The 26,676-nt window shown below is 42.1% G+C and overlaps 1 protein-coding gene across 1 annotated transcript in view; it reads right to left on the minus strand.

Moving 5' to 3' along the window:
• The window catches only part of ABCA4 (ATP binding cassette subfamily A member 4), a 187,876-nt gene that overhangs the window by 135,834 nt on the left and 25,366 nt on the right, over positions 1–26,676 (minus strand). The window contains 2 exon segments of the mRNA XM_044302440.1: positions 11,811–12,008; positions 23,582–23,709. Coding sequence (XP_044158375.1) covers positions 11,811–12,008; positions 23,582–23,709 — 326 coding nt within the window.

Raw genomic sequence — 26,676 nt, forward strand, 5'->3', positions numbered from 1 at the left:
GCTGTCCAATCGCACAGCCAGGAAGAAAAAAAAACTTACCTTCTCCCTGGCTGTGACGCTCTCCGCTGTGATTGGACAGCCCACAGCCAGGGAGAAGGAGACACCCATTGAGAAACAGGCCAGTCTCCTCCTCCCTGTTCCGATGCGAAAATTTGCATACAGGGGGCCACAGCGGGAGAAACGGAGCGGCGCCCAGAAAAATTGTAAGCGCTATTAGAGCCCCGCTGTATGCCCTACATACACTTAGTTTATAAAGTCTGGGCCCATGAAAGGTCCTCTTTAAAGCAAACAGTTTCCCCTCAATATTTACTAAATTCATTGCACTGTAGCATCCTTCTAAAAACTATTAGGAAAGGTTGTACAACAAGCGTGTAGTCCTCCAGGACCAGCCTTAGGGGGAGCTCCGGTGAGCGCTATAACTTTCTCACAGCCCACCAAGAACAGCGCCGTCCATTGTATAGCAGCTGTGTATCGCCACTCAGAACCATTGACTTGAATGGGACTGAATTGTGCCTAGGCCATGGGACCCAGGTATGGTGATGTCACTGGCCTAGGAAGAAGACCAAGTGCTCAAGGAACACCGCTTTCTCTTCTAACAGCTGATTGGCGGGGATGTCGTCAGTCGGCCCTCCGCTAATTTGACATTGATGACCTATCCTTAGGATAGGCCATCAATATCAAAATGATTTAAAATGGCTGTCAGTAACCTGTCCTAGAATGTGTGCAGGACTGGTTGCCACCACTTGCTGAGCTGCCTAAGGGGGTTAGAGGACAGGGCCTCACTACACACATTATGCTCTGTCTCTTGCATATACTACACATTGGTGAGCATTCCTGTCAGGCTGCTCAGCCATGATGGCGTATCGTAGGCAGGAACACATCATTACTATCTATTGTAGAACAGTGTAACCTATGGTAAGGCCTCACCCTCTCACCCCCCCCCCCCCCCCCCCCCATAGACAAGTGGAGGCAACCAGTCCTCCTCACATTCTAGGACAGGTTGCTGGCGGCCAATTTAAATCATTCTTGGAGAACCCTTTTAAGCAGAACACAGTGGCCATTAAAATCAAGGGAGTGTCCTTGTAATGCATGAGCATAGTGGGGCCTCCAGAGTGAGGGCAGCTCCACATTCTAATAGATGAGGGCCCATTTGCCCCTTTCAGTTTGGCCTTTACTATTATCAATAGGGATAACTGATAAATGCCATTTATTGCCCATTACTTCCATGTTTGCCCACGGAAGCATAATCAAATTGCTTATTACAATGTTGTCTTTGGCACAGTCCGTCTAATAACTAATTGAGCACACTTCCTTCAGATACCAAGCCTATGAGTAACTTCTTTCCTGATGAGAAACTATTTTGAGTGACTTATGGAACAATATGTAACTTTTCGAGGATTAAACCATTATTTTCTGATATCCCCTCACATGACACCGCACTATGATACCATAGTTATATATTCATTTTATCATGACCTCATCCCAAACATAAAATCCTCATTTATCAAAACTGCCTAATAGTAAAACTGGCTAAGTTGTCCATAGCAACCAATCAGAGCTCAGTTTTCAATTCCTAAACGGCTTTGAAAAAATGAAAGACGAGCTTTGATTGGTTGTTATGGGCAACTAAGCAAGTTTTGATAAATGAGGCCCAGTATCTTCTAAATTACTCATCAAAACTGGTGTAAACCTGCTGAAAACACCCATTTTCGGGCAGGGTTTGAGTTAGCCACTCACATTTCAGCGTGAATGTTGCCAGGACTGCCTCTGAACATCAGGGAACGTCCCAGCAAATTCGGGACAGTTGGCAGCTATGCATGTTTACAACATTTAGGGGAGGAAGATTTAGCAAAACTGATGTAAAGGAAAAGTGTCTTAGTTGCCCATAGCAACCAATCATATTCCACCTTTCATTTTTCAAAGCTCCTTTGGAAAAGAAAAGGTAGAATCTGATTGGTTGCTATGGGAAACTAAGCCACTTTTCCTTTACATCAGTTTTGCTAAATCTTCCTCCCCTAAATGTTGTAAACATGCATAGCTGCCAACTGTCCCGAATTTGCTGGGACGTTCCCTGATGTTCAGAGGCAGTCCTGGCAACATTCACGCTGAAATGTGAGTGGCTAACTCAATCCCTGCCCGAAAATGGGTGTTTTCAGCAGGTTTGGGGGCATTCTCAGGGGTGGGGCTTATATGTCCCAATTTTACCAACTGGTAAGTATGAATATGGAGAAAAGTTACAACTGAAAACAATTACCAGGGACAGAGCAATGTCTTCTGATATACAACCATATGAAAACTCCCAAAGATTGTCAGTGATCCTGTATATGCCGATCTGGTATGGATCCGAAACAAGCTCATGTGAAAGCAGCCTAAGGCTTCTTTCACATATGCGTTAAAGCTTTCTGGCAGAGGAACAGTCTGCCGGAGTTACCATTTTGGTAAAAAGGCATAAAAAGACAAAAATAAAAAATTAATTAAATAAAGCCCACTAATTCAGGCAGGATTGGTAAACTTTATATTCAACTCTTCATCAGTAGGTAACTATTTTTTATCATATCTAGAAATGGATGCAAAAAATGGCAGAACCTATAGACAGCTACATTTTGCTGCTATAAATTTCACTGTGGATCTGCTGCAAAATATTGGTTCTAAGACCCCATTTGCTAGTAATATACCATACTTCCTTGTCGATTATTCGATCCAACTGGAATTTTATATAGCTTGGAATCCCTGACCATGGATGTTTTCATGTCCAGCTTTATATAGGAAAGTATGTACCCCCCTTAATGTCACTTCTTCTGCAGAGCAGTATGTAAGAAATGCGTTGGAAAAAACAAAAACCACCGTGCCAAAATGCTATTAAAAACTGTAACACACACTAGCCCTTGAGTTTTTTCAAGCAGGGGCAATAAACCAATGGTTTCTTTCTATGGAAAAGAAATGCTAGAAAATGAAGGGGAAAACACCACATTTAGAGAATGCTGTGATTTTCAAAAATGCCATTGACTCAAAAAAATCCTCTCAAGTGTCAAAAAAGTCACTACCCCCCCCCCCCCCTTCCAAAAGTGTCTCTTTGTCCTACATTTAATATTTTCTATAGACTTCCACATAACATCTGGAACTAAAAGATGCAGCAAAAAAATGCATGATGCCTAAAGAACACCAAAAAAGACTATGGGGGAGATTTATCAAAACTGGTGTAACGTAGAACTGGCTTAGTTGCCCATAGCAACCAATCAGAATCCGCCTTTCAATTTTTAGTGCTCCTTTGGAAAATGAAAGGCGGAATCTGATTGGTTGCTATTGGCAACTAAACCAGTTCTACTTTACACCAGTTTTGATAAATCTCCCCCTATGTGTGACACGGTCCTCAAAAAGTTTAAAACTGCACTCAATGTGACACCTCATTTTTTGGCACACTGATAGGTGATAACTGTATATCATTTCAGTGTGTGTGTGTATGTGTGTGTGTATATGTGTGTGTGTGTGTATATGTATGTGTGTATATGTGTGTGTATACAGTGGGATGCGAAAGTTTGGGCAACCTTGCTAATCGTTATGATTTTCCTGTATAAATCGTTGGATGTTACGATAAAAAATGTCAGATAAATATATCATATAGGAGACACACACAGTGATATTTGAGAAGTGAAATGAAGTTTATTGGATTTACAGAAAGTGTGCTATAATTGTTTAAACAAAATTAGGCAGGTGCATAAATTTGGGCACCACAAAAAAGAAATGAAATCAATATTTAGTAGATCCTACTTTTGCAGAAATTACAGCCTCTAAACGCTTCCTGTAGGTTCCAATGAGAGTCTGGATTCTGGTTGAAGGTATTTTGGACCATTCCTCTTTACAAAACATCTTTAGTTCATTCAGGTTTGATGGCTTCATGGACAGCTCTCTTTAAGTCACACCACAGATTTTCAATTATATTCAGGTCTGGGGACTGAGATGGCCATTCCAAAATGTTGTACTTGTTCCTCTGCATAAATGCCTTAGTGGAGTTTGAGCAGTGTTTAGGGTCGTTGTCTTGTTGAAAGATCCAGCCCCGATGCAGCTTCAGCTTTGTCACTGATTCCTAGACATTGGTCTCCAGAATCTGCTGATACTGAGTGGAATCCATGTGTCCCTCAACTTTGACAAGATTCCCAGTCCCTGCACTGGCCACACAGCCCCACAGCATGATGGAACCACCACCATATTTTACTGTAGGTAGCAGGTGTTTTTCTTCGAATGCTGTGTTCTTTTTCCTCCATGCATAACGCCCCTTGTTATGGCCAAATAACTCAATTTTAGTTTCATCAGTCCACAGCACCTTATTCCAAAATCAAGCTGGCTTGTCCAAATGTGCTTTAGCCCACCTCAAGCGGCACTTTTTGTGCTGTGGGTGGAGAAAAGGCTTCCTCTGCATCACTCTCGCATACAGCATCTCCTTGTGTAAAGTGCGCCGAATGGTTGAACCATGCACAGTGACTCCATCTGCAGCAAGATGATGTTGTAGGTCTTTGGTGCTGGTCTGTGGGTTGACTCTGACTGTTCTCACCATTCGTCGCTTCCGTCTATCCGAGATTTTTCTTGGTCTGCCACTTCGAGCCTTAACTTGAACTGAGCCTGTGGTCTTCCATTTCCTCAATATGTTCCTAACTGTGGAAACAGACAGCTGAAATCTCTGAGACAGCTTTCTGTGTCCTTCCCCTAAACCTGATAGTGAACAATCTTTGTCTTCAGGTCATTTGAGAGTTGTTTTGAGACCCCCATGTTGCTACTCTTCAGAGAAAATTAACAGAGGAGGGAAACTTACAATTGACCCCCTTAAATACTCTTTCTCATAATTGGATTCACCTGTGTATGTAGGTCAGGGGTCACTGAGCTTACCAAGCCAATTTGAGTTCCAATAATTAGTTCTAAAGGTTTTGGAATCAATAAAATGACAACAACAGTGCCCAAATTTATGCACCTGCCTAATTTTGTTTAAACAATTATAGCACACTTTCTGTAAATCCAATAAACTTCATTTCACTTCTCAGATATCACTGTGTGTGTCTCCTATATGATATATATAACTGACATTTTTTAATCATAACAACCAACGATTTATACAGGAAAATCATGGCGATTAACAAGGTTGCCCAAACTTTCGCATCCCACTCTATGTATGTGTGTGTATATGTATGTGTTTGTATATGTATGTGTGTGTGTATATATGTATTTGTGTGTGTGTATATGTATGTGTGTGTGTATATGTATGTGTGTGTATATGTATGTGTTTGTGTATATATGTATTTGTGTGTGTGTATATGTATGTGTGTGTATATGTGTGTGTGTATATGTATGTGTGTGTATACGTGTATGTGTGTGTGTGTGTTTGAACAATGGACACTTGTCCTTCAAAGGAAGTCTGTCACCTCCAAAATTAGTTTAAAAGTAAGCATATTGCCATGTAGGGTAGGTGTCCTGAAACATAAATATACCTCTATTGGGGAAATCTGGTCCTGTAAATCATGAGAAATGTTTTTTTTTTAAATATTTATGCAAATAAGGTTTTCAGTGCACCGTGAGCAGGGTCATTCATTTCGGTGCACCCAGCGTCCTCTTTGTCACCTCTACTGACTCTGAAATCTCAGAGACTGATAATAAAATAAGAAGGGGAGGACTGGGTGGCATTAATGATGGAGCAATGGTGCACCAAATACCTACTTAAAAAATACATAAAAAGAAGCCCTTTTCAGGATTGGAGGGCCAGAGTTCATAAAAAAATCTATGTTTCAGTACACTTACCCCACATGGTGGTATGATTACTTGGAAACTGGTTTTCCCTTTAGGCTACTTTCACACTTGCATTGTTGTTTTCCAATATTGAGATCCGGCAGAGGATCCTGATGTGCACAATCAAATTGGATCAGTTTAATTCCGTTATTGATAGCCTCTGACGGATCTCAATACTGGAATTAACAACGCAAGTGTGAAAGTAGCCTTAATAAAAATGAACAAGACTGAGTCATAGAAGGAAATGATATTGTAAATGTGTCAATAGAACAGAAAATGATTTCTGTTCATGCGTCTCTCGGGGTGCACATGCCGTAGCCGCAGTCGGCCCTTTTGTGTAATAAGCGGAATGAAGCTGACAGCTGTAATAACAGCGGAGGTCCAGACAGAGACTCACTTTACCAGCTACAGCTGAGCAAACCAGATACCAGCACTAGAATCCTTCTCTACTCCGCAGGTACCAATGTGACTCGCTGTGTTCTGCGCCAACACAAATATGCTTCCTTTTCCTATCAAAAGATAGCCTATAAACAGGACTTGTTTTCTTTTCTGAACTATTTGTGTAAAAAAAAAGCACCCAGACCAGTATTCAAGTAGAAAAATTCATCCAATATGACTTAAAATGTATCTGTAGCTAAAAACAGAAAATACAGTTACCTTTAGGACTGATCCTAACCCATGTAATAATTTTTTATGTACTTGGTCAAGGATGTAGATATCTTGACATTCCTCCTATCTACTTCCTCAGCAAGGCACCCACAAGAAGTGGCATGAGTACAAGGGAGATAACAAGGGGTAGGCAGAGTAGGCTGCAGCCTAGGGTGCCAGTGCAGGAGCAATTTATGGACTTTGGACTATTTTTCTAAATAAGTACTCTAAAACTGGTGGAGAAAAGTGCAATAAGGGGAATTAGAGAAATGATTTTACATCTGACAACTGTCATGGTGAATTTTAGGCATGAAGGGTGGTGGGATACATTCTGAAAAGTCTACCATGGGAACTCTGAGAGCTTGTCCTGCTCCAGGAAAAATACTCCTCCTACCATATACACATACTTACCAAAATTGTTGTTAGTAAATTTAGGATAGGCAAATTCTGCCCTGGGAACACCCCCAAACCCACCCAGTAATGTCCACTTATGGGTAGAGCTTCCATGAGCCCCAGCCATTTTTGACCTTGAACAGCCCAAATTTGCTGGTAATGTTTCTGTAAATTAGTGTCAGTCCCTCAAAACTCGGGACTGTTGGCAACTATGTATACAGTATATCAGGAATATTTCTTAAAGCAAAGAGCAGGGTAGATCAAGACACTACTCCATGGAGAGGTAGTGGTGGCCTGTGAAGTTAGAAGTGTTTGGCACAGGTTCTGCACCTAAATCTTCATGTTTTCTCCAGAGTTCTATCTTAAAAAGTATTGGTCACTAGATAGATTCACCTTAAGGTCCCTTTCACACGAGCGTGATTTCCGCGCGGGTGCAATGCGTGACGTGAACGCATTGCACCCGGACTGAATCCTGACCCATTCATTTCAATGGGGCTGTGTACATGAGCATTGTTTTTCACGCATCAGTTCTGCGTTGCGTGAAAATCGCAGCATGTTCTATATTCTGCGTTTTTCACGCAGCCCTGGCTCCATAGAAGTGAATGGGGCTGCGTGAATAACGCATTGCATCTGCAAGCAAGTGCGGGTGCGATGCGTTTTTCACTGATGGTTGCTAAGAGATGATGTTTGTAAACATTCAGTTTTTTATCACGCGCGTGAAAAACGCATCAAAACGCATTGCACCCGCGCGGAAAAAACTGAACAACTAAACGCAATCGCAGACAAAACTGACTGAACTTGCTTGCAAAATGGTGCGAGTTTCACTGAACGCACCCTGAACGCATGCGGCCCCAATCCGCAACGCCCGTGTGAAACCAGCCTTAAAGAGGACCTTTCACCGATCCTGACATTGTGAACTAAGTATACAGACATGTAGAGCGGCGCCCGGGGATCTCACTGCACTTACTATTATCCCTGGGCGCCGCTCCGTTCTCCTGCTATGCCCTCCGGTATCTTCGGTCACTAAGTTATAGTAGGCGGAGTCTGCCCTTGTTCTGCTGTGGTGCTGGCCAATCGCATCGCAGAGCTCACAGCCTGGGAGAAAATAACCTCCCAGGCTGTGAGCTCTGCGCTGCGATTGGCCAGCGCTAGAGCAGAACAAGGGCAGACTCCGCCTACTATAACTTAGTGAACGAAATCTCCGCCTACTATAACTTAGTGATCGAAGATACTGGAGGGCATAGCAGGAGAACGGAGCGGCGCCCAGGGATAATAGTAAGTGCAGTGAGATCCCCGGGCGCCGCTCTCCATGTCTGTATTCTTAGTTCACATATCAGGATCAGTGAAAGGTCCTCTTTAAAAAGACCCAATTTGAGTCTATGTCATATAACCAGCTGGTAACCCTTAAGGCTACTTTTTATATATATATATATTTTTTTTTCCTATTAAGCAATATTAATTCTATACAAAATAATACATCAAAATTATAATTTCTATACCCTGAACCCCCCCCCCCCCCCCCCTATTCCCTCCCTAGTTCCCACCCATTTGTGATGTGTCTCCCATCCCCTATAAAAAAGAAAACAGGGAACGGGCATAGTGGAAAAATTTAAGTTGGAAAAATTAGGAATTCTATTCTCCCCATACCTTAAACCATTTATCCTCTGAGTTTCTTTGTTTATATAAAACATATTCATAGCTTTTTATCTTACTAACAAGATTTAACCATGTATTCATAGTTGGAGCATTGGATAAAAACCCAGCCCGTGCAATCAGTAGCCTTGCCAGGAATATTGTTTTAACCAGAAGAATCCGTTTATACTTATGGCACCCTACCTTGGAGAGCTCACTCAACCCTTAAGGCTACTTTCATACTAGTGTTTTTGCTGGATCCGGCAGGGTGATAATACAACCATCTGCATCTGTTATGAATGGATCCGGCTGTATTATCTTTAATATAGCCAAGATGGATCTGTCATGAACTCCATTGAAAGTCAATGGGGGACAGATCCGTTTTCTATTGTGTCAGATTGTGTCAGAGAAAACCGTCCCCATTGACTTGCATTGAGGGGCATGACGGATCCGTCTTGCTCCACATGCTGTGGTTTGCTCTCTGGTATGGGAATGCAACCAAATAGAACGGAATGTATTTTGGAGCATTCCGTTCTGTTCAGTTACGTTTTGTCCCCATTGACAATGAATGGGGACAAAACTGAAGCATTTTTTTCCACGGTATTGAGCCCCTATGACGGATCTCAGTACCGGAAAATATTACCGCTAGTGTGAAAGTAGCCTAAGTTTGTGTTTCTGGAAAGATCTCAGGACATTACAATGAGAGAGGGACAGAGCAATAGTGTAGCTCTGGGGTTTTCACAACTGGTGGTTAACAGTATTATTTCTGCAGTTATTGTCAGTCAATCTGAACCTTTCTATGGCCTGAAATAGTTTCTTATAAGGGACACAATATGTGTTCCCATTCACAGTAGGACCTCCTTGGGGAATTTAATTGAATGAAATACAAGTTATACTGACTCATTTCCCACAAAACGATACATATCAGTCTGCTCAGCTCCTCCTGCTCTATAACATGCTGCCTGCAGATTGCACTGCATTTTCATGGTGACAGGTTCCCTTTAATACTAAAAATTATCATATGAAGTAAACATAGTTCAAAAATGCTTGCTTTTATGATTCTAAAGCTACTCTCTAGTTTCTGACCCCAACACGGGAAATGGTTGGAAATGTCTGCTCAGCCAATCACTAGTTGAAGCTGTGACTGTTGCAGACAGTGATTGGCTGGACCGGCATTTCCGGCCATTGCATGTGTGTCCAGGAAGTGGAGAGCAGCGGGGGCTACAGCAGCACCGGCAGCAGCAGGAATCAGTGAGGTCATGTCACTGTCTCTCCCATGACAGGGGTCAGAAGATCTAAGAGACTGGCTGCATGTGATGTGATCTGACACATTTTCTTCAATCAAGATGGCCGTGGCATCTTCTTCAATAAAGATGGCCGTTGCGGCCTCTCTGAAATCAAATGGATGAGGTGAGTATGTACTGTACTTTGTTTCTTTAAATCCTGATTAACATTGGACAGGGAGAGCGTTCTGCGGAGATCTATTGCTCTATGGGCTACAGATACGGAGTCAGCTCTAACCTAGTTGATGGTCAGTTCGTCTGTTTGCATGGGTTGACAGCAAGTGCATTAGAGAAAAATATTATTAACATGGTTATAAGGGAAACTAATAGCATTCTGAATATAGAATGCATAGTAAAATAGCGCTGGAGGGGTTAAAAAAAATAATAATAATTTAACTCAAATTTAGTCCACTTGATCGCACTGCCCGGCATCTCGTCTGTCTCCTTTGCTGAACAGGACCTGTGGTGACGTCACTCCGGTCATCACATGTTCCATCACATGATCTTTTACCATGGTGATGGATCATATGATGACCGGAGTCACCACAGGTCCTGTTCCTGAAATGAATGCTCACCACAGGTTCTGTTCAGCAAAGGAGACAGAAGTTCATTTTTTTATTTTTTTTTTAACCCCTCCAGCGCTATTTTACTATGCATTCTGTATTCAGAATGCTATTATTTTCCCTTATAACCATGTTATAAGGGAAAATAATACAATCTACAGAACACCGATCCCAGACACGAACTTCTGTGAAGAAGTTTGGGGTTGGGGACCAAACATGCGCGATTTTTCTCACGCGAGTGCAAAACGCTTCACAATGTTTTGCACTCGCGCTGAAAAATCGCGGGTGTTCCTGTAATGCACTCGCACATTTTCCCGCAACGCCCATGTGAAAGAGGCCTAAGGGAAGCGGTTTTGCTGAACCCTGCAGGATCCAGCAAAAACGCTAGTGTGAAAGTAGCCTTAAAGAAAAAATATCAGTATAACATTATTTCACAATTTCGAACACTTTTCAAATGACATTTAGTTGGGATGGGAACACTATTTTTCTGCCCCCCGACATTACATACCACGTGCATGTTGTGCCGGACATTGGAATGTACAATACTATATATGTTTTTAAGAGAATCGAACTAATAGGTTGACACTTTTTATGATATGTCAGTCACAAATGCTCGATAAATGCTGTCAAATGGAGCCAAAGCCCTTGGTTATTCTGGCAGTAGGAACCCCCATTAAGTCAAAAAACTACTCAGGGCTCTGAAGGTCATGAAATAAATGGAGGTTTTAGTAACTCTTATTGATTTCAATGGCTGCATTTACACAGTGAATCTTTATTTCTCGAGAAGCTCAGCTGTCACCTCTCACTAATCGGACATGTCACTCATGCATGTTATAAAGGTCTTCAGTCAAAAACTGCTTTATTTTATTAATATTCAATTCGGGTTACATTCTACTGATTCGATTTGGGTTCAAATTAATTCTACCCAAAGTGAAAGTGCTCCAATTGGCCTGAAAATTTGTGCATGACACTCTGAGGTCTCCTAGGACTTATATTATTTCTCCTGTTTCACACGTTTTTTTTTTTTTTAATAAGAATTTTATCTCACTCTCTCCAAAATTCACTTGAATGCAATCACCAAAAATTCAGATTTAGATCAACTTCAGATTTTTAGAAAATTTAGGTTGCATCTGATCAGTTTAGAATCGATTTGCTCATCTCCACTTAATATACATTCTCAAGTTTGTCTGTGTTTAATCCTTCCATCTTTCCTTGTGCTCCTCTGGGGAGGGGCTAATATACTAAGTTACATATTACTGTAATGTAGTAACCATAATGTCTGCAGTGGAAGGGAAAAGACTAATAATAAAAAAAAAATCTGATTAGAGAGCTGTTAGCCAGGTCTAGATATATTGCATGTCTTGCATTTTATTATATAGCTTTTATGCCATTTATTTTAGCCTAACCTATGAAATTGCATACATTGACTTAAATATTTTCTAATTATGTAGGCTAGACCTTCCAACACTTTCTATATTATCAAGTAGCTTGCCCTACTAGAAGGAAGGGGAATACTTACAATTTCGAACACTTTGAAAAAATCAATATTAGCATACAGCACATCTTCTATCCTCTGTAACCTCTGCTGGGACAAGACACACATTGCATTACGCACTGTATGCATTCCTCTGCGACTGCCGAATATGATGAATCGATCCAGGAGACTCTGGCTGCACGCTATGTCCTTCAGAGACAGGTCCGGTATACCAAATGCAAACTAAAGAGAGAAAATGGGAAAAAACTATCTTATTAGATTCACAAAACCATTACCTTTTTTCTAATGTACATTAAAAAAAATTGGAGCGCCCTCTGCTGTTTACCCTTCTGATCCACCTTCTACTGCATTCTGCGGTGGACGGACATACTCAGGAGCTTTCTAGATCTCTTCTTCCTCCTTTCATTGCTGGCATAGTGATCTCATAGAGAAGCAGGTGATGCAGACCAGACACCTTTCATTCATTCATCCATCCGTACTTTTAAATTTTTTTAAGTATATAGCTATCTCTCTAGACAGTGGAGAAAAGAACTGCAGGGGCATAACATTCAATGACTCTCCAGGGCTACATGTGAGGGGCTATTTTGTATGCAGGAAAGACAGGGGTGAACAAAAGCTTATTGCAATGCAGATGCTTGATGAGCTGATGCCCACCCACAGAAAGGGAAGAAAGTCCACCAAATATGTGAGTAAAAAGTGTTTTAAATTTATGGGTTAATCCCTTTAATGGTCATTGCTTGTATACGCATCAACAATGTTTGCAGTGTAATACTTCAAAATAGTGAAAAACACATTCAGGACTAGAACAGATTCCATCATGATGGAACGATTTATATGCATTCCTAATCTTGAACATTTTTACTAGGATAAAAAGTGAGGATGGATCCTAAACGCTGAACAACTTGTTATCATCCCTGGATGCAGGTAAGCATTATGAAATAATACAAGGCCATGTGGCCTGGCTTGGAAAGCCTGTAACATTTTTTGGCCCACGCAGCACTTTAGGTCCAAGAACTTGACCATGAGGCCCCATTCATACGGCCGTGTCTGTTTTGTGATCTGTAAAACACGGACACTGACCGTGTGCATCCCGCCCTATGTTACGAATGCCTATTCTTGTCTGAAAAATGGACAAGAATGGGACATGTTTTATTTTTTTATCTTTTTGCGGGTCGGCTGAACGGACATATGGATGTGGACAGCACATGATGTGCTGTCCACATCTTTTGTGGCCCCATTGAAATGAATGGGTCCGCATCCGAAGGGGTGCACCTAGCCTTTCTGCTGCCTGAGGCGAAAACTGAAATGGCACCCCTCCCTCCCCAATGCCAATTTCTTAACCTAACCCCTTCCCTTTAGCCCATGGCCTTTTGGCTGTTACTCTGTTGCCCTACCTGGTGCTGCCTGAGGTAATCGCCTTAATTGGCCTCATTGGTGGAGCACCCCTGCCCATCTGATCTGCATTTTTTGTGGAATAAAAATATGATTGTGTGAATGGGGTCTTATGTGTATGGGGAAATTGTGGCATGTTCAGCAAATCCAGGACTGGCATGGAAGGGAGTGTTGGTGTAGTATGCTATGCACACAAGGGGATATGGATTGCAGATAATCCATGTGTGGATAAGGATACAAAGACGTGAGTATGCTCATAATTGTGCAGCCAGAAGGTGCTGATTTTGATTTTGCAATTTGGTTTTCCCTACATAGGTCTGCTGGAAGGGTCAACGAGAACTAACTGCTATCCCTCAGGGATCTCCTTTGTAAGGCCTCTTTCTAACGTCAGAGAAATATGGAATTGTGCTATCCGTAGTCTCCATGGACAGCACGCATACCCATTGACTTTGACATGTGTATTCACACCTCAGTAGTTTTCCATAGACTGCGGGTCCGTGGTGACACCACGAAAGCATGCCCTATTTTGGTCCATGATTATGGATCTCTCACGCACATTTTAATCTATGAGCCATGAAAACCATGGACACAACACAGATGCAATCTGTGTTTAGTCCTTGGTTTTCAAGGATTTTTGCTAGGAGATGTTCTGAATGTTAATTTTCAGCCTAGCAGAGTCCCTGGAATACATATGACACATGGAGGGTAAAAAAGGACACACGGACCAAACATGGATTCTTCCCTGACATCTCCATGGATGATCCACTGACCATCTCATCATGGATATCATCATGGACAAGGACATGTGAAAGAGGCCTACCGGTGAGTAATCATTTCACCTGTATTTCCATTCACTTCAGTGGATGTCATCAGTCGCAAAAGCCAAAGCCATGGTTCATGGATCATGCTTTTCCATTTTAAAACATCTGCAGACACTTTTTATTATCTTCCGCTCATATGAACCAGGGGAAGTTCAGCTCTTTACGCATAATTGTAGCATAAGTCCAAACTTTTAATAGACTTTCTATCAATGGGTTTGTCCTGAGAAACCCAGAGTAGTTAACGTGTCAGAAAGTGATCACTTGATCTTAGCATTTCAGTCAGTGAAAGTGTTATCAGTAGGCCACGATTAGTCTGGCAAACAAGGTAATAGACCTTGTGCGTACAGTGGACATATTTATCTGCTCAGAACATAATGGAATGTCCTTTGTTACGAATCAATATGGGAAATGAGGAATCATCAGAGTGGAACTAATGTCAGCCTGGCTGGATTCGGTTACCTATTACTGGTTCTCATTTTAAGTATAAATGTATGCTTGGCTGAGAGAGATGACTGAAGCGATTGGGCTCAGGCATAATACCAGCATTCACAGCATGTTCAGCAATACGGAGACAGACAGTCATTAGACAACTTCTGTACCAGAGAGGCCAACACCGCGCGATCAATGCACAAGCTCAAACTCTCAAGACATTATTTCATTTCTTATTGCCAAATGGCAAGCAATCTCAGGTTTCAGCCCAGAGTCAATTTCCTACACTAAGGAGCCAGTTTCATGTATTTATATTCTGAATTGTCCCCATGGGGGAAAAAATGATTGTAAAAGGAAGGCAGGAATATTTGGATTTTCAAACTGGACGTCCAGTTAGAAGCATCTTAACTAAAGTGGAACAGTACTTGACAGCAATTTCAAAAATTAAGATAATTGTATAAATTTGCCATTGTATGTGTGCAAATCGACCCAAATTACTATGTCATTTTATTCTACTTTTGCAGGGGTGTTAGACTTTCACCAAATTGATAAAATACATGTCATTCACTATGAATATACATGTACTGTGGTAACCATTTCTTAAATGGGTTGTCCAGCTTTTTAACAGTTTTTTGGTCACCCTTTCTTCTCCCGGACCTGTTGAGGAAAGCGTACTTACCTGCTCCCTGTCTTTTGGTTCCTATTCCTTCGGTCCACTGCTGCATTTGCTGCACTCCAGTTCCCCTTGTAAACCTCTGGCATGGACGGGTATCATGTGTGCTGCTGCAGCCAATGACTGGCTGCAGAGGTGATGTGTCCCCCAAGCAGCAGTTGACCCATTGTCTGCAGCGGCACACATGACGCCTGTCCATGCAAGAAGGTTACAAGTGGACACCAGAGTGCAGAGATGGACCAAAATAGCTGGAACCAAGTGGCAGGGAGCGGTAAGTATGCTTCTCTTCACAGGTCTAGTGGTAAGGGTGACCAAAAACGGTTAAAAAGCTGGACAACCACTTTCAATGCACAGTCCCAAATAGAAACTTGTAGAAATAAAAGTGACAGCAGGGAGTGCAATGATATTTGTTGTCACCTGCTTCTCAGAAATTGATCAAATTTAATTCTGCCAGGCTGCGGCTAGCTTTACCGTCAGTTAGCTTTTTGCCATCATAAAAGACAACCAATATGGTAACATTTCCTGTTGTCACTTTTTCCAACTATGGCAACAAAAAACTAAATTACAAAAAAAAAAAAGGATGAGTGCAGAAACCAAGAACCGGGGCACTGCTCATATAGTTGAAGAGCTCTTCGCCTATACAAGCAGCGCGACACTTCTTTGTTTCTCTACTTATTTTCTTCAACCGGCTGGGCTTCACCACTGATTCCCTGCACGGCAGCCCGTGGTGATTTCAGTACTCCTCTGGCTGTTGTGCTCCTAGCTCTGTGATGTCTAACCTCCGGCACTCCAGCTGTGATAAAACTACGACTCCCAAGATGTACACTTGCCTGGCTGTTCTCAGAACTCAATAGAAATGAATGGAGCATGCTGGGAGTCGTAGTTTAACCACAGCTGGAGTGCTGAAGGTTAGCCATCACTGTCACCTAGCTCAACACCGAAAGGTGAGCCTCCACTTTGCCATAGATCAATCCCTTATCCTAAGTGATCCTTCCATCTGCGCTTCTCTTTGTTTATTTTTGTTTATCTCAAAACAAAAAAGTGGCACTATCTGTAAAAAAACACAAATTACCAGCTTGTGATTCACTAATATTTCCCATTTTTGCATTACAGTTTTGTTGTAGCCGTCATTTTTGCAAAAGGGACAACAGGAAGAGCCTGGGCTCCTTCAACTAGCTGGAAGCCCTATCAGCAATGGCATAATGATCACGGGTCAGAGAGAGTGGAGCTTCAACCAGATGTGGAAAGGAAAGGGGCCCATGCCCACCCAGGTAATTACCAGCTTAACCACATCCTCAGGATGCAGATCCGGTTGATATCTATGGTGGAGCAACCAGTGGGAATTTGCCACAACATTTTCTATGATAAGCCACAGACTTGCCTGCCAGAAAATGTCAGATGTCAAGCCCTAGACAGCAGGAAAGAGGAAGCGGACCAAGTCCAGCACTCATTGTGTGAATGGGATTAGGTACGTTTCAGTTTTCTAATTTACTTGCTGCAAAAGGGAGCATGAAGAGGGATAAAATGGATCATAAACTAGAACAACACTAATGTAAGGGGACATTGTTATACATATGGGGAACAAGGGGGGAATCGTTATTGCATGGTAACAATTTTATTATATGAGGAGCAAAGGGGGACATTATTATTTTATGGGGGAACATGGACATCATTATGATATGAGGGACATCATTATTGTTTGGGGGCAAATAGGAGGAAATGTTATTGCTTTGGGACACAAATAGGTAGGCACAGTAGGAGCTGTTACTACTGTCTGGGCCACAGTGTATGGTGACTGTAGAAGTAGGGGAGGGTGCTGAAAGGTAATGAGACAAAGATGTCTGTGCATTAGGCTTGTTTCACACTGCTGCTTTTACATCTGGCAGGCTGTTTCGGTAGGGAATAGCCTGCCGGATCTCTCTGCATTCCAGCATTGCTGGAAGCGACCACATCACTGCCCAGTCTCATTGACTATAATGGCGTAGATCCAGATGCAACCAGGTAGTGGGTTTCGTCTGGCCATTTCTCAGAATGTTTGCCGGGTTGTGGCTGGATCTCTGCTGGTTGCCATTATAGTGAATGGGGTTGGCAAGTGTCAAGTAGCATCCAGCAGTGCCGGATTCAGACATCTCTGGCAGGGAGCAGCCTGCTGAAGCTGGTAAAAGCTAGTGTGAAACTAGCCTTACACTCTGCAGGCAAAAGTTGTGGCTGGAAGATGTCTTCATGGATACCTGGGCAGGATGGAGAAGAAAAGAGAAAGTGAACAACTCCAATTAGAGATGTCAACTGTAAGTCACTGGATAATACTGTAATCACAGAGCCTGAGGGGGGTGCACGTGTACTACTATATGATCACTGTAAGGTGGTCATTTTGGCATTAGCACAGTGTTTATTTTTATCAGTATGGAGGTATTATTAGTTACTATGTGGCACTAATTTGTGTGGGAAGGGAGGTAGATTGTAGCTGGCCAGATAGGACCTGTCCTAGGTTGCTAGTATAGCTTATATGTGTATACAGCTATACCTGCTAATAACCTTAATGCAGTTCCTATGTTTATGTGTTAAAGACAAAAGCAGAGTTATTTACTGTGACATCATGTTTCGGATGTCATATAACTGTTATATATTTTGTGTTCACAGAAGCAGAAAAAGACAATATGCCTTTATGATTAATTTTGTAATGTAAGGTAAGCTCAGTGACACAGCAGAAACAACAGAAAGTATAGTGTTAATCTGTTGTTGCTGGGCAGAAGTCTAGACCAGTGTTTCCCAACCAGCGTGCCTCCAGCTGTTGCAAAACTACAACTCCCAGCATGCCCAGACAGCCTTTGGCTGTGCAGGCATGCTGGGAGTTGTAGTTTTGTAACAGCTGGAGGCACACTGGTTGGGAAACACTGGTCTAGACCAATCACAGCTGGCTTCTCACATAGCAAGAGTTTTCACCAATCACAGCCAGCCTCGCACGCAGCCTGTCCCCCAGCTCCTGCTGCTAGAATCATTATTCACCAGAGACAGGAGCTGAAGAGACATTCACTCCACTGAGAGCTGAGTTTTATGGGAACAAGAGGCCAATATAGTTCCACCAATTGTGAACTACAGATACCATACAAATAGCAATTGCAACCATACAATTGAAAACTACAGAGTTCACAATCCAAATTCAAATTCCAAATTGCATACAACCATACCAGATCATACTCAGCCAATCTGTAGATAGTTACTGAAAACCCAGTTTAGCCAGTAGAACTATTAGTTAGACCTCAGATATACCTCTCAGAGAGATCATAAAGTGTTTAAATAACTTAAAGTGAGAGTACAGATACTCAAGAGAGAAATATATCCACCATTTTATGTTGAATGACAAGATTGAACAGTTGAACCACCATCTTATGCATACCGCCATTTTATGAATCTTTATGCAACACGTGTTATGTACATGGACTATCTGCTGCGGAGGAAGCAGTGTTATATGAAGAAAAGTTGAAGTTAATAAAGAAGTTTTTTCAAGCATTTGGTGTGCTCTTTTTACATACTGTTTCCATAGAACGGCGCTAGAGGAATTACAGAGTAATGGACAGTCTGGTTAGACTAAAAGTCAGAGATATCAGAATTCTTCTAATGCCACAGCGCAAAAGGCACTTCATAGTGCTGCGCCTGCCACATAGATATCTCTAAAGACTCTAGTATCACTACTGGGTCGCACACATCTGAGTAACATGGTGGTTTCGGTAGGAGCCCAAATCCAATATTTGTCCTGGGATCTAAAAGACTCTAGTTATGCACCTACTGAGATAATCAAAGCTCTGGCCAACCATACATGGTCACATTGAGCCCCCCAGAAAATGATTTACTTTTTCTAGCAAGGCTACTGAAAAGGGAACCACCATTCCATGGTGTCTACATGCTCTAATAGGGCATTTCTAGCTATAACTATATTATTATAACTATAATTTAAAAAAATCTTACTGTATCATTTATCTCTGTATAATAGCCTTCATCCCAGTGAAACCAGTGAATGAAGTCAATCATCACCCGATGAGAAACCTGACAAACATTTCTTTCTATAGTGTAACTTGTCAGACCAGATAATGGGTCAAATAAAATGTGTTGAGCCTTTCTCCTCCCTCTCTGTGACTCAGGATACTTTCTGTAATGTTCTGTAATTAGGCTGAATTTATGTTCCAGCAGTAGACGGTACAAAGAGAATGATTTGTCTCCTCCTTGGCCTTTCCCAGCAATCTAGTGGTCACAAGTAGAGAGAACTGCAGCGGTAACAAGTGCTGAGTCAATGTGAGCATAATGATCCTCTATTTGCCTGAATTATCTGCGCTGATGACTAAGGCTGGAGTGGTTTGTGTCAGTATCAGCTTTATCCAGGCACCAGCTGCCCAAACCTTGCATTCTGCTTTCTAAAATGTTGACCTGGTGATCTGTGCTTGAAATTATCTCTAATGAAAGGAGAACAGCTCACATGGTGTGTTGATTAATGGCATTGGAGACTGAGTCTTAGTCCATTTTGCTGACTCAGTATATAGCAGCTATGTAACTATGCACAGTTGACAACTAATAAGTGCATTTAATCTGCATTACTCACCTTGTATAAATTCATATACATGATGACTACATAAGCGAGTGCAAAGCTGTGCTTATATTCCCAATCCTAACTCCCCCACTCCATGTATCTAAAACACACGGGGCCAAGGGCGGATTGGGAACTTAAAGTGGCCCTGGAAAAAAAAACTAAAAGTGGCCCCATGTTGTAGGTGGGTCCAAATTGACAGAAGACAGGACAAAACAAAAAAGACAGGGACAACAGAAGTTGGCAGGGCCAGCAATACTGCAGCGCAGCACAGATACCACCCCAGCAGAACCACAGGGCAGCACAAAATACTGCGCCCCTCACCACATTATTCAACGGTATCACTGTCATGAGGGCGGTAATACAGTTGAGTTCAGGAGAACACCTGTGGCCTTTGAGCATCAGATCATTATGTACCTGGCCTGCAGCCATCAAGAGGGCTTGAGTGGCCCCCTGGGCATCGGCCCACCGGGAAATTTCCCTGTAGGATCTATGGCCAGTTCCTGCACTGGGCTATAATATGAAGTTAAAGAGCTACATGTTCTATTTCATATACTGCTGTAAATATTGACGTAACCTACAATATATATTCAGTTATGACTATTACAGAATTGCTTTAATTTAGATCAACAAACATTCCTCCCAGCAGCTGCAAGATTAGTTATCAAGCGCTGAATATTATTCGTGAGAATATAAGGACCTTAAAACATGTTTTCCGCTCAGGAGTGGCGTTGTTTCCAGAAAAAAGAGACCCTTTTTGTAGTATCATATATAACTTAAAAGGAACCTGACACACTGAACGCGCAGGAGGTGCTGAGCAGATTGACATATAATCACAGAGTACCACCTATTATAAAACGTAGCCTTTAATAAATTAGGTATAAAAAACAACCCCACAAATAACACAAAAAGAAAAAAAGAAAAGAACAACAATGCGTTAAGAGGATTAGCATTGGATACACCGGGTGTTCCTGGATTCTCCAAGATGCAGATTGACATATAGTTTTGTGGTAAAAAATTCAGCTTAAGTCCTAGTTCACACGAACGTACGGGCCGTTTTTTTATGTTCTGTATACGGTCCGTATACAGAACCATTCATTTAAATGGTTCCGCAAAAAAACGGAATGTACTCCGTATTCATTTTGTTTCCGTATTTCCGTTTTTCCGTTCCGTTGAAAGATAGAACATGTCCTATTATTGCCTGCAAATCACGTTCCGTGGCTCCATTCGAGTCAATTGGTCCGGAAAAAAAATGAAACACATACGGAAATGCATCTGTATGTCTTCCGTATCTGTTCCGTTTTTGCGGAACCATCTATTAAAAATGTTATGCCCAGCCCAATTTTTTCAATGTAATTACTGTATACTGTATATGCCATACGGAAAAACGGAACAGAAACGGAAACACAGCGGAAACAAAAACGGAACAACGGATCCGTGAAAAACGGACCGCAAAAAAATATAAAAGCCATACGTTCGTGTGAACTAGGCCTAAGGCTACGTGCACATCTCCGTTGTGAACTCCAGCAGGCTGCTTCGGCAGAGGGACGGCCTGCCGGAGTTCACCATATTTGGCAAAGCCAGATAGAGCCGTGCATGACTGGGTCCCCATTAACTACAATGGGATCCGGCCACTACATGGCAGGAATGCCTGCTTTCGGCTGGTTAAAAAGTCATGCATGTAGGACTTTTTGTGGCATTTCTGCTAGAAGATTCTCATCGGAACCCACTGTAGTCAATGGGGATTCGAAGATGTGCGTCCCTATCCGTTTATGCCAAATACTTTGAGATGTGAACATAGCTTAACTTGTAATTTTTTTCCCCGTTTGTATCCCTTTATATTCCGGGCTTAGGAGTTCAGTGAGAGGTCCTATTTAGTGATTGACGGCGATCTCTGTACGTACACTTACACAAGGAAGGCAATCACTGATGAGACCACCCACTGGACTCCGACTCATGAGTGACCAGGAATTCAAATGGATGAATGACACATTATAGTGAATGTTCTCCTATCAGGGGCAGACACAGGCAGCTGAGGACCCCTGTGTAAAAACAGTAGGTGGGCCCCTTGTTATCCAATATCTAGTAATAGAGAACCCCTTGTATTGTATTGTCTCTCCACCAGAAATTATTAGCCATGAATTTCATTAGCTCAGGCTTTTACTTGCAGTCTAATAGACAATAGAAAACTTCTTTAATGGTGACACGTGGGGCCCCCTATACCTAGTGGACCTCAGGTTTCGCTATTGGTATGTGTGCCCCATCTCCAATCAAACTATACATCAATCAGCCCAACATGCCGCCCACAGATCTGACTGCATGTGCCACGTGACGGGTTCCCTTTAAGGGGATGGACATCAGAATACTTTGCTTATCGTTAAAGGAGTTATCCCATGATTAATGTAAAAAATGAAAATGATACATAATACAGGACATGACAATCTCTTTGTAACAAATCTAGAACCAGCCTTGTATCTCACATGGATCCATAGATCTCCCCATTCATTGCGCCAATTGTTCTGCTACATTTATTTCAAGCTGGGAGTTTAGGGGTGGTATCCTTTCTCAGAGAGTGTGTCCTTTCTGCTGCAGCAGATGGCAGTTGAAGGATGGAACTGAGCATGTGCTTCCATCTCAGTGAACAGGACAGAGAAATTAGAAAAAGAGCAAACAGCAGGTGGCGCTATACAGATAGATTTCAGTGAATAACTCAGTAGCTGTAATACATTTTTAATTACATGCAATTACAAAAGTAGTCAGATCCAGGTTCTGGTTTGAAAACTGTAGACTATTATTTGTGGTATAACCCCTTGAAACGTACCCAAACTTTTTTTTTTTAAACTTTGGGTGTGATTGACATTTCCGCTTTAGTTTTTAACCCAACCCTAATCTTTACTAAACCTTTTTTTTTTTTTTTTTAAGATTTCTTTTTATCAACTTCCCATACTGGAAATGCCAGTAGTTGTATCAGTCTAAATGAATACCTGTCAGTAAGTATCAGGACACAATGAGTAACAGATTAACACGGATTACACACAAGTGATTTCATGTTTATAGAAACAACTGGAGCAAGAGACACATTCCTACCCGGCAGCGCGGCAGATTATTTCTCACATGTTCTGTGCCAAGTGAAAAATATTAGCAAACATGAAATCAAGATACAAATTACATAATAGCTTCAGAATGAGGCGTGCCCTATGTTTCACAATTTGATTGATACGTAGCTTCCTGCTCACGCCCATATGATACTGTACATAACATCCCACACAGAGGTGTAAATTGGGTCCCTATCAAAATCTGTACCAGGGCCCCCATCTACCATGTGCATTTATAATACTAGTGTTTACCTATGTGGCAGAAGGACCCCAGGTCAGACTGCTACCTCAGCATCCCCTACAGCTACACCTTTCATCCTACCGATGATGAAATGGAAATGAATACATGGAATGAGGGAACTACAGTATCCAGAAAGATGATCAAAATGAGAAGTATTTAGTTTAGAAAAACTAGGGGAGATCTAATAACTATGTATAAATATATCAGGGGTCAGTACTAGTGTTGAGCGCGAATATTCGAATAATGAATTTTAATCCCGAATATCGGCACTTTGAGAATTCGCGAATATTTAGAATATAGTGATATATAATCGTAATGACGAATATTCGTCATTTTTTCCCATCTTTTCATCTGAACACATGATTCCTCTCTGCTTCTTGCTTGTGGGCCAATGAGTCATTGGCCCACAAGCAAGAAGCAGGGAGGAATCATGTGTTCACTTCAGATGGAAAAAAAATGACGAATATTCTAAAAAAAAAAAAGGAATATATAGCACTATATTGAAAATTTGTATGGAAGCTCATGGTTACTTAGCACAATAAATTGTCCGCCATCTTGTTCTTACCTGTTCAACCCGCACTTGAGCGTTTATGAGCTGGTACACCACAGAGTCAGACAGTCCAACATCTTTCAGCAAAAACAGGGTCAGCAGTTCGTCATCCTTCAAGATCTCTCTGATTCGTAAACCGCGTCCTGTAATGTAAACGGGTGAAATGATACAGTTACAATTACAGTTCCCCTAAGGTGACAAGTCTAGTGTTGGGAAAATTAGTATTTAATGAATTGTTACACTGTCCCTCAATCAACTTTCATGTGCAGCGATCATGTACAGTGGCCACATGGTCCCTATGACAGACATTGTGGCATCATATTACGAAGATATAGCCAATGTGCTGCTGTCTTCTTTTTGTTTCATATGAAATCATATAATGCACAGGTATACTGAGGTACAGATGGAGCCTCCCTAGCCTCACCCGGGATGCTAGGGATGCTCGTCCCCAGCCTGCCATTGGCTAACCCCCCCTACAAACCCCCGCCCCGTCATCGGAAATTTTGATCAGCGCGATGGGGAGGAGCAGCGGCGGCTGTGCAGGCATCAGGAGCGGCGCAGATGCTGGGGAGCGGGGCAATTATAACCTACAAGAGGTGCCCAGACAATAGGGGGGAAATTATAGGGGTCGAAAACCCCTTCAAGTGTACCATTGGCTGGACTGCAGCCTTTGGTGCACCATCACTATGTCAATTTCACCGCTTTTATGGACAAGGTGAGGCTTTCCTTGCATCCTTCCTGGCTGTAAAATCTCGTGCCTGTCCCAATTGTTCACACTTCAGCATATGTGCAGCACAACCCTTGGTCCGGGCTTCCATGGACAGTGCTATGCATGCGCAAGAGTCTGAGCAACTGGTACTGGTGTGGGATTTCAGAGCCAGTAGTGATCAAAGTGAATGAACGCAGAGTGGGAGGCGCTGAGTGATGAAAGCCGAGGAGCAATGGTGCACCAAATGTCAAAGCCCCACCCATGGTGCACTTAAATCTTCATTAGCTAAATAGAATGATGAATGTCTCCACATTGCAGGAAGGGATTTTACAAAGAAAGCTATGTTTATTGTATGGAGTACCAACCTTACAAGACATTATGCCTAGGTGGAAAGTGATTTTTGAGCCAGCAGACTCCCTTTAAGCAGCAGGTGAAGGCTCTGACTACTGATGTGTTATGAGTATATTTCTATACATACAGTACAGACCAAAAGTTTGGCCACACCTTCTCATTCAAAGAGTTTTCTTTATTTTCATGACTATGAAAACTGTAGATTCACACTGAAGGCATCAAAACTATGAATTAACACATGTGGAATTATATACATAACAAAAAAGTGTGAAACAACTGAAAATATGTCATATTCTAGGTTCTTCAAAGTAGCCACCTTTTGCTTTGATTACTGCTTTGCACACTCTTGGCATTATCTTGATGAGCTTCAAGAGGTAGTCACCTGAAATGGTCTTCCAACAGTCTTGAAGGAGTTCCCAGAGATGCTTAGCACTTGTTGGCCCTTTTGCCTTCACTCTGCGGTCCAGCTCACCCCAAACCATCTCGATTGGGTTCAGGTCCGGTGACTGTGGAGGCCAGGTCATCTGGCGCAGCACCCCATCACTCTCCTTCATGGTCAAATAGCCCTTACACAGCCTGGAGGTGTGTTTGGGGTCATTGTCCTGTTGAAAAATAAATGATGGCCCAACCGGATGGAATAGCATGCCGCTGCAAGATGCTGTGGTAGCCATGCTGGTTCAGTATGCCTTCAATTTTGAATAAATCCCCAACAGTGTCACCAGCAAAGCACCCCCACACCATCACACCTCCTCCTCCATGCTTCACGGTGGAAACCAGGCATGTAGAGTCCATCCGTTCACCTTTTCTGCGTCCCACAAAGACACGGTGGTTGAAACCAAAGATCTCAAATTTGGACTCATCAGACCAAAGCACAGATTTCCACTAGTCTAATTTCCATTCCTTGTGTTCTTTAGCCCAAACAAGTCTCTTCTGCTTGTTGCCTGTCCTTAGCAGTGGTTTCCTAGCAGATATTCTACCATGAAGGCCTGATTCACACAGTCTCATCTTAACAGTTGTTCTAGAGATGTGTCTGCTGCTAGAACTCTGTGTGGCATTGACCTGGTCTCTAATCTGAGCTGCTGTTAACCTGCGATTTCTGAGGCTGGTGACTCGGATGAACTTATCCTCCGCAGCAGAGGTGACTTTTGGTCTTCCTTTCCTGGGGCGGTCCGCATGTGAGACAGTTTCTTTGTAGCGCTTGATGGTTTTTGTGACTGCACTTGGGGACACTTTCAAAGTTTTCCTAATTTTTTGGACTGACTGACCTTCATTTCTTAAAGTAATGATGGCCACTCGTTTTTCTTTACTTAGCTGCTTTTTTCTTGCCATAATACAAATTCTAACAGTCTATTCAGTAGGACTATCAGCTGTGTATCCACCTGACTTCTCCACAACGCAACTGATGGTCTCAACCACATTTATAAGGCAAGAAATCCCACTTATTAAACCTGACAGGGCACACCTGTGAAGTGAAAACCATTTCAGGTGACTACCTCTTGAAGCTCATCAAGAGAATGCCAAGAGTGTGCAAAGCAGTAATCAAAGCAAAAGGTGTCTACTTTGAAGAACCTAGAATATTACATATTTTCAGTTGTTTCACACTTTTTTGTTATGTATATAATTCCATATGTGTTAATTCATAGTTTTGATGCCTTCAGTGTGAATCTACAGTTTTCATAGTCATGAAAATAAAGAAAACTCTTTGAATGAGAAGGTGTGTCCAAACTTTTGGTCTGTACTGTATATGTTTGCTACCACCAAGGAACAAAGGGAAAATGCTTCCGAATGTCGCAGTATGAATGGAATTTAGCTTATATTCCAGGACAAAGTAAAAAAACACAGGTTACAATTGTTTAAAATGTTCAGTCACCTGGTATTTGCCATTCAACAGGATCTTTTAAAGCCCCATTTAAGAATGACAGTGACTAATGAAGTGGCTGTTACCGCGTAGCTTGAGGATATGCAGACATGTGGTTCTGCATTATATGCAGAAATCTGAAGTGCAGCATTGACACCTCTCCACTTTTAATCCTTTGCTGAATGTTCTCCA

Source organism: Bufo gargarizans, chromosome 7, assembly GCF_014858855.1.
Source record: "Bufo gargarizans isolate SCDJY-AF-19 chromosome 7, ASM1485885v1, whole genome shotgun sequence".
Taxonomy (NCBI): domain Eukaryota; kingdom Metazoa; phylum Chordata; class Amphibia; order Anura; family Bufonidae; genus Bufo; species Bufo gargarizans.